The 15,236-nt window shown below is 44.6% G+C and overlaps 1 protein-coding gene across 1 annotated transcript in view; it reads right to left on the bottom strand.

The window, feature by feature from the left end:
* RCOR1 (REST corepressor 1) overlaps positions 1–14,997 on the bottom strand; it is a 90,588-nt gene extending 75,591 nt beyond the window's left edge. The window contains exons 1-2 of the mRNA XM_076345486.1: positions 14,806–14,997; positions 14,642–14,701 (exon numbers count right to left, since the gene is read on the bottom strand). Of these exons, the coding sequence (XP_076201601.1) occupies positions 14,642–14,701; positions 14,806–14,992 (247 nt within the window). The 5' untranslated portion in view covers positions 14,993–14,997. The remainder of the gene's footprint in view (positions 1–14,641; positions 14,702–14,805) is intronic.
* Between the last annotated feature and the right edge of the window lie 239 nt (positions 14,998–15,236).

Below are 15,236 nucleotides of genomic sequence, written 5' to 3'. Positions count from 1 at the left end.
CTGCTTTTAGGTAAGGTAGAACAAAAGTCACAGCAACGAAGAGTTTCAGCTGAATGGCCTGAGCAGCTGCAGGGCTGGCAGAGGGCACGTGAACAGAGAAAGCCACAGCCCTCCTTGCCTGGGAGGAGAGAAAGGAAGGACAGGCCTGCTCTGGCTCTCCCATCACCAGGCAAGCTGCATATTTGCCCAGGTTGCCAGAGCAGTACCCAGCCACGTACGTAAGCCCCTAAGAAGACAAGAACAGCTGCTGTAGGCAGAAGCAGTAGCTCAGCTCAGTGTGGATGCATCAGGCCTTCAGATACAGCAGCTTTTGGCTAGTAAGATACTGTCATGAATGTAGCTTCCCTTCTACCACCACTCCACCAGCCTGGTTGTCTCCTATGTCAGGAATTCAATTCAAGACCATACTCTCCAAAGTGTAGGCAGGGTAGATTTGCACTCACCTGAACTGGCAACTATATGTTTAATCTACCAAATGATAAAACAACAGAAAGAATAGCCAAATATCTTTAGAAAAGGACACTAACAGCATGAGATGTTGGGGTTTTTTTAATTAAGATTTTCCCCGCTGCCACTTTTCAGCCCTTCTTGGTTGGTTCTCTTCCTATTCCCCCCTCCCATCTAAGTTAGCTTCCAGCTCTGCTGACCTCACAAGTCCTTCTCGCATCTTTCTTGCATCTTTACTGACTTCTCTCTCCTTATAGTTGCCCTCCAAGACCACAGAGTCTTGCCAAAATGCAGAAGATGACAACAAGAATGTGTTTTAAGTCGGTTTGTCCTTTTAACATATGGCAATGTTTTTTAAGATGTTTCATCTTAAACTCAAAGCAACAAAGTTTAACAGCCAGCTCTCATTATATTATTACAGAAGTTGAAATTTTAGGCTCATTAAAAAATAGTGTGTTTAAATTTCTATATAGATTCAAGAACACTGGAAGCTACTTTAAAAAAAAAATCAAAGACAACAGAAAGACATGAGTTTCATACAGCCTGGAAGCAACTCTGCCATTTGTTTTAAGCTTTCTAGTAACATAACATGGTCTTTGAGTTAACACTTCATTTCAAACCACTTTAAAAATATATGATTGCTCTGTGATTGTTCTGCTCCCATGGACATTTTCATTGGAAAAAGTAAAGTCAGGATACGTATGTTCTCTAGTCAGTGCTCACTGATTCCCTAAAACAAAGGGCAAAAAACCCAAGGGCATCAAAAGATGTTTCTAATTACTTTTACACTATTGATGAGAAGCAGACACTTACTCCCTGCAGCACAATCCCCATGCATCAGGTACTGTACAACTCACCAGGACATTCTCTTCCAAACTTGCTTAAAACAAGCTTTTGTATTTTGACCATGCTCTCTACCAAGCCTGTACAATAGTTACTAACCAAACAGAGAGAAGATGACACATAATAGAATGGTTCTGTTGAAATTCATTACAACTGTCATTCCTAAAACTTCCAGGTGCTTTCTGAAAACATCTCCCCTCTCCATTCCCATCAGATGCATAGAGATTGACGATACACCACTGCTAAGGAAACTTCGCACGTAAGCCTTACCCAGGTCTTAACTATAACTTCACTTAGTCAGGAAAGAGAATTTTAGTTAGTATGATTATGCTCAGAAAGATATGGAAGGATGGATTTCTTCTGAAGGCAGTATCCCATATCAAATCCATTTCCACCTAGAGAACAGCTACTTAGAACATTTTGTTCAAACTGAAAAATTTCCAGCCCTTTGATTACAAAGGCAACCTGCCAAGTGAGAGTATAAAATTAGCACATTAGTGCAGTAGGGTCTTCCTTAGTCTGAAGACAGCTTCAGTGCCTCAACTGCATGCCATAGTTTTATGGAGGTAAAACTGAGCTAAGACTAGATCCGTTCTTTCCTACTCCAGAGGCTCAGAATCACTTGAATAGCAGTGAAATACAGATATCAAGCCAAATTATGTCTACTGATGAAAGAGCAAGAACCGAGTAGCAGTAAGAACGTGAAGGCAACCCTAGCACACAAGGAGAACCCTGCTACAACAGCCAACAAATACCACAGTAAGCAAGCAGCACCCAACCATTTTATCCCTTCCTGCTGCAGGGCATATTGCAGCACAGGTGTTTCCCACTGTGGCTTGCAAGCACCAAGTCAATTTTTCAAACCTTGGTTGTAACTGCTGCTCACTTTAGAAATGTAAGGGTTTTTTTATTTTTAAAATGCATCATCAAAAAAAGGTTAAATACAACCCTTTTCCTTTTATTCTCATGTTTGATAAACATTTCAGCAGGCATCTATCCAACTTCAGCAAGCTCTGGGTGTGCACCTGCTCCAAGCTTTGTCCCAGCTCTGGCAGCATGAATTAAATCCGCTGCCTTTATTTACATAGGCACTATATAGTCACTGTAAAGGTTTCTCCTACCCATCTCTTTCAGAGGCCCCATCGCATGTCTTCCTACCCCCTCCCCCAGCAGACACTGAAATCATTTTGCAAGCAACGCTACTGCACCCATTAGTTTCCTTCTCTTGAGCTGAAACAAAAGGACACACTGCTGCTCAGGAGGTATTGCTCTGGGCAACGCAGCAGCCGCTGCAGAGCGAGCGATAACCAGACAGGGCAGCATTCCACCAAACTGAGCTGAGGTTGGTTTCAAGGAGACCAGTATTTGCTCCTAGAGCCTCTTCGCAAGTGCTCAGGTAAGGGGACATGAGAACAGTCCCCTTCCCAGCAAGTTTCAGAGCCATAAGGACTGCTTCCAAGCCTAATTCTCCTGACACCTCATTTATTTGTTTTTATGACTTCTAAAAATATTCTTATTAGGGGACTAAGAAGTTCTGTCTTTTTCTCCCCCATCCTCCAAAATAACTTCAGCAAGTTGGGTACAATAAAAGACATCAACTTGCCTAATGTAACTACTCTCACACACACTTTGAACAGCTTAAACATTTATAAAGGTCCTCTCCATATACATCCATCCTTTCAAACCAGTAGCAGCCAGTCTTGGATTGTCAGGCAAAACAAGTGCTGCCCATCTCTTCTCCTGGACCAGCACACGGGTGTTCCTCAGTCACTAGCTACACTAGAGCAAACTGCAACACCTCCCAGCTCTACCACCTTTGCTTCTGCTCCAATAGAAAAAGTCATTTTTCAACCAAATCCACAAATATACCCCTAGACCCTTGCCAATTTTCAGACTGTTGGTGGGATGGCTGGATTTGTGCCTGCCCTGTTTGCGCCACAAGGACAGCATCTGACCTGCATGTGGAAGACAGCCCGCTGTTTCACCTGAAATTGCCCAAGAAGAGAAACAAAAGAAACTGATCCAATGCACTCACACTCCTAAGCAAATCTGGCAGCAGGGAGGAAACCATCTTAACTAAATCAAGAGGACTAAAAACCCACCCAAAATACAGAAGGAGCTAGAGAACAATGCAGCAGTTTCCCAGAGAGCAGACCCGCTTCTCGGAGCCAGTACGCACAGGAGGAAATAATTTGCCAAGCAACTCAGATCTTGGGCTGAAAGCCAGAGGACAACTCTGAAAAAATCTTCCCTCTGCCACCAAGTTCCCATCAGCAAGCCTCTCCCCCAAGTTATTCAGTACTTGTACAAAGCCTAACAGGAAAAGAGAGGCGATGAGAACTTCAGATGAGATCCAGCTGTACCCTCCCAGCTCCCCTCAGCACCACCCAACTCAGCACACCCAACGATGAGCCCGAGGCTGAGTCTACAGCAAAAAGAAAAGAGGAAAAGCTCTTCAGAGCACTTGCCCGTCCTCACTGCATCACAATTCGCTGCTTGGAGATTTGAGTCAGCCAGCAACCCCAAAATTTGCTTTATTCACAAAACAGGAGAGGATACCTCCCCTCCCTCCTCTCCAAACTCATAGGATAGGCTTCAGAGCTACTCACAGCAACTCAGCCTCAGTGCCAACAGGCAGGGGCCAGCTGGAGGCTCCAGCCAAGCGCTCAGCCCGTCCCCAGGGCAGCCCTGGCTGCAGGAGAGATCAGCTTTCTCACACACCTGTTTGCTCACAGCAGCAACAGTTCAGAAGAGTGACACTACTGGCCAAAGAGACAGATGCTCTACCAGGCTAAAGTGGGGGAAAGCATTGGCTCCAACAAGAGCAAGCAGCGGCTTGAGGCTTCCACAGGAGAAGCTGAGGCACAAAGTCTTCAGTGATGCAAAAAAGCCTTGAGAAAGGAGCCTGAAAAGGTGGAAATATCACTGCTATTTAAATGCTTGAAAAGCAGGCAGACACCATATCCAGAGAGGCACCCAAGTTTTAAAATAGGTTGTTAAGGGGCAGAGTTCTGCTACATTTTCCCCTCTTTTAGAGAAAAATTATAACAAAGTAAAAGTCATGACCACTTTCTTCCAGCCTGAGGGGGAATTTGGGAGAACTACAATGTAGCTCAGGCACAGAGAAGGTGTTTCTCCTGGAGGGACAAAGCAGGGTGAAAAGAGGGGCTCAGGAGCATAGAGAAGAGCACAGAAATCCAAGCAGGGCAGGGTTAGTAAGAGGGTGGACAGATAGGATCTAGAAGCTGTACACAAATTATAATGAAAGTAGGAGAACCACAAACAGCAACTTGGAAAACAAAAAAAAAGGGCTGAGGCATATTAAAGGAAAGCAATGTTTTCTTATAAGAGTTGAGATGCCCCAAAAAACATTTGGGGCAAACCAAGCAAGCAGTTTTTCCCCCCAGAAGTAGGTAATTTCTGGAAGGACAAACAAGGACAACTGCAGTTTGTTAGGGTGGTCAGAGGGGAAAGGGATAGCAGTGAGCCAAGGTGCAGAGAGAAAACTTCAAAGCAGTTGCTGTGGGAGGTTAAATTAGGTAAGAGTGTACTTTGCTAAGAAAGAAAAAGAGCAGGTGGTAATTGGGAGCATCTCTATAAATGGCCTTATTCCAACAGGAATGACAGTTACTGCACAGCAAATGTTTATAAAATAAAAAAGATCCATTTAAACCAGTGGCCAGAGCATAACCAATTACTGCTGTGATACAGGAAGCCAACAGCTGCAGAGACAAAGGCGTGTTGGAGCTCAGCCCTCAAGAAGCACACGAGGCCCACCTCTCCCTTAGAGTTTGGGTCTCCAGTTCCCTTCAGGCCCCTGTAATTTGCCATACATCCTTTGTCAGGCATCAACGACAAAAATAACACGAGGGAACAGGCTGCCCTTATTTCTTGAACAAGGAGTGCCAAAACACGAGCTTGGGACAAAGCAATTTATCAATAAGAGATTGCCCAAGTTAAAAGGTCTAACCCAGCTCGTCCAGCACATACCAGCACCTACGCTAACAGTGTGCAAAAGCATTGTAAGTTTTGAAGGTGTTTACCTTGCCTTAGTCATAATTTTAAGTTTTTACAGCCAGAGTTTAGAAGTGATCTTGTGATATTTTAAGCCAGTGACCTTTGTTTAGAGTGTATGTCACTTTTAGCAGTATCTATTTTAATGCAGGCTACAACTTTTAGACTATATGAGCAGTGCAATGGTTTTGCATTGGATGGTACGTTGCTTTACTTTGCAGCACTTTATTTTTAAGAAAAGGTTGTGTCAAACCTACCTGCTGAAACTCCCGCTCACCCAGCCACCATGTACTCACTATTCAGATGTACAAGAGGGGTTTCCCCCAACGTTGGCTGGTGCCAGGGGACCCTTTTGGGGCTGGTTTCATTCTGCCAGCCTAAAGACAAAGACCCAGAATTTGGGGCAGGCTGAGCTGTTTTCCCCTATGAAAGAGGTAGGATATCAGAACAGGGTTTTTTTGTTGTTGTTAAGACTACTTAATCCACATATTGAGCTGGGTCTGCCTAGCAACAAGTTGGAGTTTTAAACTTGTATCATCCTACTTGTGTTCCCATGGCTACTGTCATGAACAGTGCCGTGGCAGCTGCACAAATCAGCACAAGGGTCCCAGGAGGGACATCTTTAAGATTCCCAGACAGAAAACAATACTGAGAAAGTACGAACGCTACACCTGGTATGCCTGCCTGCCTTTACAGCCCTTTACCCCTGGCAAAAGCACCTAGAGCAGGGGATGGAGAGAGGTCAGCTGGGGGAATAGACGTGCACACTGGTATCATTTGCACTGCTTAGCACAAAAAAAGCGTGGATTACAGATGCAGCACTTTTAGCTTCTCACACAGCTGTTAGCAACCTAAATGCAAAACTACATACAACTCCAGCCAACGGCACCTACTAGATGGGGCAGCTAGCTCTCAACACAAAGTGAGGAGTAGGTGAAAAATCCTCCCCCATCCCCATTCACACGTGGTCAAGACTCAAACCGATGTTATTGATGAGAACAGAGGGACAAGTTTAGATCCCCAAAGAAGGTGGGAAGTCAGAGGGAAGAGAAAAAACTCCACATTTCAATGCAAGCTGCAAGTAAAGAGTTGCTTCAAAAGCAATGCTGTTATGTAAACCGGACTTTCCCAGTCCTGCCACTTCAGTTCCTCAAGAGACGAGGCTGTTTCCTACTCAGGAGAGGTTTTTCTTAGCCTTTATCTATCCCCGGTCCCCCTGTGGAACTAGAATCCCTCTGTGCCCTCTCCAGGGACTCTCACCAAGGAACAGTTAAGAGGGGAGGGCAGGCATCATGCCCCTGCATGCAAGGCTTGTTTATAGTGTTCCTTAGGGATTTCTGAACCCAGAAGCCACAACTATGATTACACATTTGTTACATTGTGCTTTCATACTATGGTTTTAAAGTCTAGAAGGACACCAATTCAAGATCACATACACTAATAACTACTTTCAATACCCAACTTTGAAATCAAAGTCTCTATATGAGCTAAACCCCAACCTGATAAGACATCTAGTCATCTAAAAGTACATGCACATGCTATCATGACAGGTTATCACAGATACGTACAGACAGCAGAACTGAAAAGCTGCGATAGACAGCCACGTGGTTAGACTCCTCTAATTAGACAACCACACTACAAAAACAAGCCGTAGGCTCTCTCAGATTATTATTTGTGAAATCCATCCAGGTGAAGAGCATGGAGATAAGGGATGTAGGCAAGGAAGATGAAATAACTTCAAGGACAAAAATTCACAACCTTATTCTCCTGCCCCTAATGGGGCAGGGGAATATTTTTCTAGAGATACACCTAGTTACACACACACAGAGTACATGAGACCCTGCTGATGTTTCCTAGAGGTACCTGCACAATAGAAGAACAGGGCTGAAGGGGGAAGCACAGACTAGAATTTCCTCCTGAGAGGGGATTTTTGCAATTTTATCACACTGCTGCAGCCTCCTCCCCCCAGAGAGGCAACATTTACCAATACTTCCTTTATGAAGTTCAAAGAGCAAGCTGCTGCATAGAGCTGAATTTTTGAAGATACTTGGAAAGGTAGGTTAAGCTCACTTGTTTAGTCTCAAAACCTTACATGAGAAGTGAAGCAAATTTATTGAGTTTGACCTACAATACTTAAAGGCAGTCACATCACAATCTGTTGCATTTCAAAACAAACAGTGAGAGGAGCACAAAAGCAGCCCAATTCTAGAATATGCTGGAAAAACTTTCACTGCCTTCACTAAGGCTGAGCACATCCTCTTGCACTTTCGAAAAGCACAAAGAAGTCAAAACTTTCATATGGAACTATAAATTAAAAGCTTGTAAAGTTTAAAGAAAGAGACACGTAATCTAACATTCCTTACAAAAGCATTTTTTAAGATAAAGTTTAGTTTACAAATCAACTTTGTATTTTCAAGAACTGAATTTCAAACTGTTCTTTCAAGTTTAAACACTTAAGAACATGGGATTGCTCATCTTGTTATACCGTCAAGTCAAAGCCTCAAAAGACAAGGTCACCCAGTGCAGAAAGAGGTACACAGCTTCCTAAGAAGAGAGCACATTCTTTCTAACTACCCCAAAAAGTTTTCTTTTTGATTTGTTCTCTAGACTCAATCAACCACTAGCCACCACGTCTCAATCTTACCTTACACTTGGAATGAGTAAGGCAAGCCTTGACCACGACCAGAAATTGTTATATCCAAGGGAAGCGGGGACTAGCACTAACCACAAGTTTCTGAGGAGCCAGTTACTTCAGATTTACCTGCCTGGCGCATATTAAAAAATGTATATTAAAGTTACAACACAGTTAAAAAAATACATACGGATGTCCAACAAAGCATTGTCATTTATACTACTCTGAGGGTATGTGACAGGACTAGAGCCCACTATAAGCCGCATTATACAGTGCACCTTGATCACAGAGGCAAAGATTTCCGAGCTAATTATAATGACTAATCACAGGGAGCTCTAAGCCTTCACTTGGCCAAGTCACAGACCTAACTAGGGCTGAAAACAAGAGTTTTAAGAGCAACTCATTAAGCAGCAGGAACCAGCTATGAAGAACAAAGCATTCACTCTACCTAGTATTAATTCCAGTCCAGCCATTAATACATTTGTCAGTACATGAGACAGCTATTACCTCCACATACAAACACTGCATGTGCCAGGCAGGGAAGGAAGCCACAGGCTTTGGCTGCACCAAGACTTGTTTGTTTACTACAGCATTCAGGTTTGAGAAGGATGTTCTCAGCACTATTTGAATAACGAGAAAGCTCCAAAGCCATGCCTTGGAATAAGGTGGAGCAGGAGCTCTGCTCACCACCAGCAGCCCCTGCACCCCTTCACAGGACAAGTGAACAGACCGGGTGAAAGCTAACTACTGAGCCACGCAGGCTTAAAAATGGTCTCCCTCAAGCGAGCAGCCCAGCGGTAAGAAAGGTATGGCATCAAACCAACAGCTGCGCTCCTGCTGAGGTATCAGAGATATGGATAACAAAGTCTCCAACTTGAGCACTACTCTTCTTTTTCTCCAAGATGGATTTAAAAAACAGAGGATAAGCTGAAGTGTCACTATCTACAAGTCAGCTTCATTCTCCTAACATAGGTGTAGTGGGACTGCACCCTCTCCTGCCACGACGACTGGACCAGCAGTACGTACCAGTGATGGAACAAGACGAGACTGACTCACCCACACACCAGCAGAGTTGCCAGCACAGTAAGGAGGCGGCAGGAGTCATCTCCCCCTTCCCCAGGGCTGCCAGGGACCAGCCTGACCTTGAGAACCCCCTTCGCTTGTACCTAAACTGCTCATCTGCTCTGCAGTACAGCACATACAGAGAGGCTGTGACTTGTGGAAGAAGGAAGGCAAGACAGATATAGCCCACGAAGGAGTGAGGGGCTGAGCAAACTACAACTAGGAGGAAAAGCTCCTCTTCTCCCACCAGAAAGTTTAACAGAAAACCCACAGTACCTAAATTTTCCACCACCTAATTGGGAAAACACACTCTTGTTGGGGACAATGGATGTTTCCTCAGACAACAGTGAAAGGAAGGAGGCGTGCCTGGTTTATCAAGATACTAGGAAGCCTCTGTCAGCCCAAACACATTGGGCATTAGTACATTATGGTTTGGTATTTCTGATTAGATCAAACATCCTCATAACCCTCCCTTCTTTTCCAAAGAGACTGTTGCACTAAGGGAGTTCCTGCCTGTTGCGTTTAAGGCAAAGTCATTTGAGGAGATGAGATAGCTTTCCGGAATACCAGTATTTCCAGTTTCAGGAGCTTGGTTTTGACTTTTCCACTTGCTTAGATGGAGATACCAAAGTCTCACCTGAAGACCACACTTTTTTCCCCACCCCCTTTCTGATGAATCCGTTCATCTAAACACCATTTTCTCTTACAGTCATTGGGTACTCAGCCTATTTGCAAACTATTAGGGCTGTTAAGAGCAGGACTATTTGCAAACAAAGAAACGGAACAAGCTGGCTGGAAGTTGGACTTGCCCAGTGCAAGTCATAAGGGGGCTTTTAACAACCTCTTGTTCAAGGGTTACAGTCCCTATTGTGTAGACCAATAGGTGCTTCTGCCAAAAACCCCGTGAAGTAGCTGAAGACACAACCCCATGAAATCTGGCCTTTACAACCACCAGAGAAACACAGCTATTCTAAGGGAATCAGCCACTCAGGGGCTGTCCCATTATTATACTTTCACCTTTGATCCTAAATAGGCAGAAGGTGGGCACTTTTTAACAGCCAGAGTTGGATGGATGGATGCACCAGCTTCCTCCCCTAGGACACCGTCACGCCACCACTCCCCTATCAGGCATTCCAGATCAGAGACAGCAGAGACTATATAAATATTTTTTTTTTACCCTTCTTGGACACAACTACACTGACAGAGTTTCTGACTACATTAAAAAGAGTTGTTGGTTTCTTCCCCCCACTCCCCCTTCATTTTGGTAATACTGAAATAACACAGTCTTGGCCATGAAAGAAGGTCAGGGAGTATAAAGTGTTTGTGCAGGAGCATGCAGAGCACAGCTAACAGCATGGACCAGAGAAGGAGCTCCTCAAGGATTAGTGACTTTCTGGCAGTGAGCACCTTCCAGTAGGCTTTTCTGCACCTAGAGGTGAAAGCACTACAGAGTATTTCCTTCCACCATTTTTACTTTAACCATTACTGCACAACAACAAAAAACTGGGAAGAAAGCAGCATTGCAAACAAGGGATTGAAGTCTCCCAACTGACACACATCCCAACTTTGGATCTCTACAACAAGACACTATTGAGTCAAACCAGCTTGTGCTCATCTGTTTCCACTGGAAATAGCCCCAGACGCTGCTTTCCAAAGATGACCAACAGAACTGATGTCCAAAGGTACAAGATGTGGCTTGTATTTTTACTGCCATTGCAATGAATGAGGGAACCTAAAGTTGTAGTGCTATGAAGGAGAATGAAAAGATCATCTGCCTTCAATACGTGTCAAAATTCAGGAGAGACCATTCTCTTCAGGGAGTTATTTAACACTCCTCAAAATTATGGAAGCTTTAATCTCTACTTAAATTCATTGGCTACGTTAAAGTGCTCACTGATGTTTTCTTCCTCCTATTTTCAATGTTCCTATAGCATAAATTAATAAGTAACAAGTAGAATGGTCAAGCACAGTATCGGTGCTTCCCTATACAAAAGATTTTTATTTAGCTTTAGGATATGCAATGTTTCCTTCCACTGAGTTTTTCCATTAACAGGACATGTGAGTTTCATTTGTATGGATTAAAAGAACCATAATCGTTTTCCCTCTTCAAAGCCTTCAATGTCTCAGACCGAGAACTCACAAGAAATGCTGACCTACTGATACCAGCCTTTGTTTAATGTACAGAAATTTTGGCTGGCAAATATTTGACTCTGAGCTCTAATAAGAGAAGAAATAGGAGAGACAATAGCAATTTTTCACATCGCATCTGTGAAATCAAGGCCAAACAGTGAAACACGGCTGAAGTGCAAGTTTTACTGATTCTATTGAGCTCTGGCATGGGATTTTCAGCCCAAAAAGTTTTGCCCGTTCTTCTCCCTAGTTGAATCTGCTTGTTTTTATTAAACACATTGCCTCTGCAAAAGCCTTGCCTTTACTGTACAACTATTCTTATTATACAAATAATGAGAGGTGTAAGTACTATACCAACAGTAATAGAGGTGTAAGTTTTTGAGAAAATAAAAGAAATGGGATCAATGCAGTGAGAACTTACTTTCCCAAAGTTAAGAGGAGATTGGGATAGGTAAGAAAGATAGCAACATTAATTTTGGCAAAGAACCTACAGGCTCTGCCAGCACATGGAATAGGCCTTGCCACCATAAAGAGATTTACTAAAGGAGCTGCGAGTAAGGACCACCTTCTACAGAGGATTCCAGCCACGAGCATTTTTACAGTCAAAGAATCACATCAGGCCCTTCTTTGACCACTGCCATGGCAAGTTTTAGCCACAAGGAGAATTAAAAACTTGCACCAAGATATTTTAATCCAGAATGAGAACTTGTTATTTTCTGGTTCTAAGGATTAAGCAAAAACAAAGAAGCACAACCCTTAACCATTTTCCTCATACTCTGCTCAAACAAGGGAGAGACAAGCACTCTCTATTCTCCTCCATGCTAACTGAAAGGTCCTGAGGTCCCTTCCCCGCCTAAACCTAGGCAATCATTGAGGAGACACTCTCTTCACTTTTAGGCCATACCATTTGGTACTTTTTTGCTCTTCTCTGGCTATTTAATTCATGAAACCCAGACCAACATCCCACCACTGCCTTGCTCTATCTCTCTTTTCTCCCATAGTCTCACAGATAAGGATTTCAGAAAAGCTTCCCTGATTTTACTGCTTTTTGCTACAGCTCGCATGTGGCTGAGAAGTGAAACAAAATTAAATGCTTTCTCTGCCCCTATGCATGCGGACAGAGGAACACCCACGTAAGAATGCTGATGTAAGAATCAGCAGTTACAGATATACCTCAGCCAAACCCGAGGTATAATTGAACATTAAGTTAAAAAAAAAATACACACAAGGCCTAGTCTGTGCCATTTTCCTCTCAGACACAGCTAGAGCGGCATGATCCCTCTGCATTTTACCAGCCAGCTAATCTGAAGGTGAAAGCCTCCGCAACACGACACCAAGCAACCTTCAAGCTTTAGGATCCTTTGGTCAACCAGTCCCTAAAATTTCTAGTGAGAAACAGACACAGCATCTGTGTGCTCTGATAACACTATTCCATTGATTTAACTTTGAAATTACCAGTGAGATGGGACAATTTAAGAGTTTCGGTCAAAAGGTCTTAGTGCAGTGTGTTAGGCTTATTTAGGGTTTTCTTTCTTAAACACAGAAAGAAGAGGCATAACAAATAAATACAACATGGCTATCTAGCCTTTAGGACCAAGAAGAAATCACAAAATTCAGGGAACAACACTGCATTGCAAAATTATTCCTGGGTAATTCCATAGGCCAGGAAACCAACTCTTCAATACAGAAGCAGACAAAAGTTCACCTCAAACTTAGTTAACTAAAAAGTATACTTTTAAGGGAAGGAAAAAAAAAAAAGAGAGACCAGTAAAGGAGGATCCAATGCCCATTCAGGTCATCAGAAGACTGATCATTTACTTCAGGTGAATCTACTAAGAGCTTGCTATATTACACAGTGTACTCAAACAAGAGTGCCTGCTGATACTGTGTTAGGGTATATATTACTCAGAAAAAAATTTGTTTCTCCACATCACACGCTTCCCCCCTCCCTTCCACTCCACACACCAACAGAAAGCAGTAACCTTTGTATAGGTCACTGTACGTCTATAAGTTAAAACCAGAACAATGTATAACTAAGCACATAATAGTGAGGACGGGGCACATAGTATTTTTTCCCCTCCATCTATTATGTTAGAGAAATGAATTGCACAAGAGTGTAATTCACAGGGGTGACCAAAAAGCCCAAGTATTGTTGTGATACCTGGCTAATAGCCAGTGTGATGCACGTCGCGTGTTACAGAAACGTTGCGTTTGACCTACAGATTGAAAAACAGTGTCAACTGCTGCCTAACTAACAGTTCTCCCTCCCCCCCACTTCTCTCCTCCTCCTTCCCCCCCCCCCCCCCCCTTCCTCCTCCTGGTCAACCAAGAAATGGAGTTCCCATGTGCCAAGACCTTGTATCTTATTTTGTCAAGAAAATGAAGGGGGGGAAGGAGTGGGGAAAAATGATTCAAATAAATACAAGTAATATTGAACTTAAGAAAAAAAGCCTCTTTGCCCTCTCCCCCCGAGACTGTTCTTAACAGTTAAGAACAAACATACATATTTAATAATAAAAAAGACATCCAACATATTAGCACACAGTCTGAGGATGACCCACAAGAAACCTTTTTCCTGAATCCACACAATAGTAACTCTCAGGATTATTCGACAAGGAGACACCGTGGCTTTCCACACCATTCTTTTTGTTTTAAGGCAAGAGGTGCGGAGGATTCAATTAAGTTTGGGCTGGGCAAAGGGACAACTCCAAACGCTAGGATCTCCAGGCAGGAGGAGGGTTTTCGCTAGCTTCAACCTCCACTTACAAAGGAACAATACAAAAAAAAAAAAAATTGCTTAGATTTCAAACTAAGGAGGTCAACAGCCTGTCTTTCTATACACGGAGATACATCAGTACTAACGTGCTTCCAGCACCTGCCTTTCAGCACAGCCCCAATTCCTTTGTTTGCTCAAAATTTGCTTCCATACCACTTTAAATTAGCTTACAAAGAACCGCAGCAGAATAGCTGGAATGTGAAACATTTTTTTTTTGGAGGGGGGAGGCAGCAGCTTCTTAGGAGGAGAGAAAATTAAAATACAGACCCAAGTCGCTTCTAAATACCTTCGAAAAAATTATATTTACAACTTGATGCCTTCTAGTTCCACCCCTACCACCGAGCCCACAGACACACGAGTCCAGAAGGGGGCAAAAAAAAGAAAAAGAAAGAAAGAAAGAAAGAAAAAAAAAAAAACCACCCAACTGCCATCTCCTGCCTCCTCTAGCCCTGCCAGCTTCCCTGTTCCTCCCTGCCTGCAAAGCGCCCTCTGGAAACCATCGAGACTTCTTTTATCAACCGTGTGTGTTGGGGGGGGGAAGGGGGGGGGGGCTCCTTGTTCTTGCTCTGAGTGTTTGGGACTGGAATTAGAGGGTATTATTTTTGGACCCCCCGATGAGCGGAGCCCAGGCGGGGGGGTACCCCCCCCAGGCTCCGCTCATCGGGGGTGTCCAAAGCAATGCATGGGGGGGGGAGGGGGGGGGGAGTCGCCCCCCCTAAAAAATAATAAAGACTTACCGGGGTCGAAATCGGGGACCACCGCCTGGTACTGCGGCCCGACCCTCATACCGCCGCCAGCTGAGGGAGGCAGAGGGAGAAGCGTTACCCGCGTGGGCCCGCCCGGTCCCTACCCGCCCCCCCCCCCCCCAGTTACCACACACCGCTGCCCCCCCGCTTCTCACCGTGCTCCTCATCGCTGGAGGACCCCGAGCTACCCTCCTCCCAAGAGTTGCCGCTGCTGTTGCCGTTGGGGGCGGCGGATAAACTTTTGCTACCGCCGTTGTTGTTATTATTCGCGCCGGCGGCGTTGTGGTTCCTGCCCCGCCGTTTCCCCGAGACCTCCGGGCCCTTCTCGATCATGGCTGGCATTTAGGGGAGGAAGGTGTTGGGGGGGGGGGGGGGGGGGGGGAGAAGAAGGGAAGGGGGGGGGATCAGAGTTTAAAAACTGCGGGGGGGGCTGGGGGAGGCGCCGAGGGCGGGCGGGAGCCGGGGCGGGCCGGTGCGCGGCGGCGGCGGCGCTGCTACATCCCCCACCACGATCGCCCCGAACTTTGAGGCTCATCCCAGCCCTGCGCTGGGACTCCGTTCAACCTGCACTGCTGCCTGCCACCGG

The sequence above is a fragment of the Aptenodytes patagonicus genome, chromosome 7 (genome assembly GCF_965638725.1).
Source record: "Aptenodytes patagonicus chromosome 7, bAptPat1.pri.cur, whole genome shotgun sequence".
Taxonomy (NCBI): Eukaryota; Metazoa; Chordata; class Aves; order Sphenisciformes; family Spheniscidae; genus Aptenodytes; species Aptenodytes patagonicus.
Note: the sequence above shows the minus strand (reverse complement) of the source record. Positions and strands in the feature narration are given on the sequence as shown.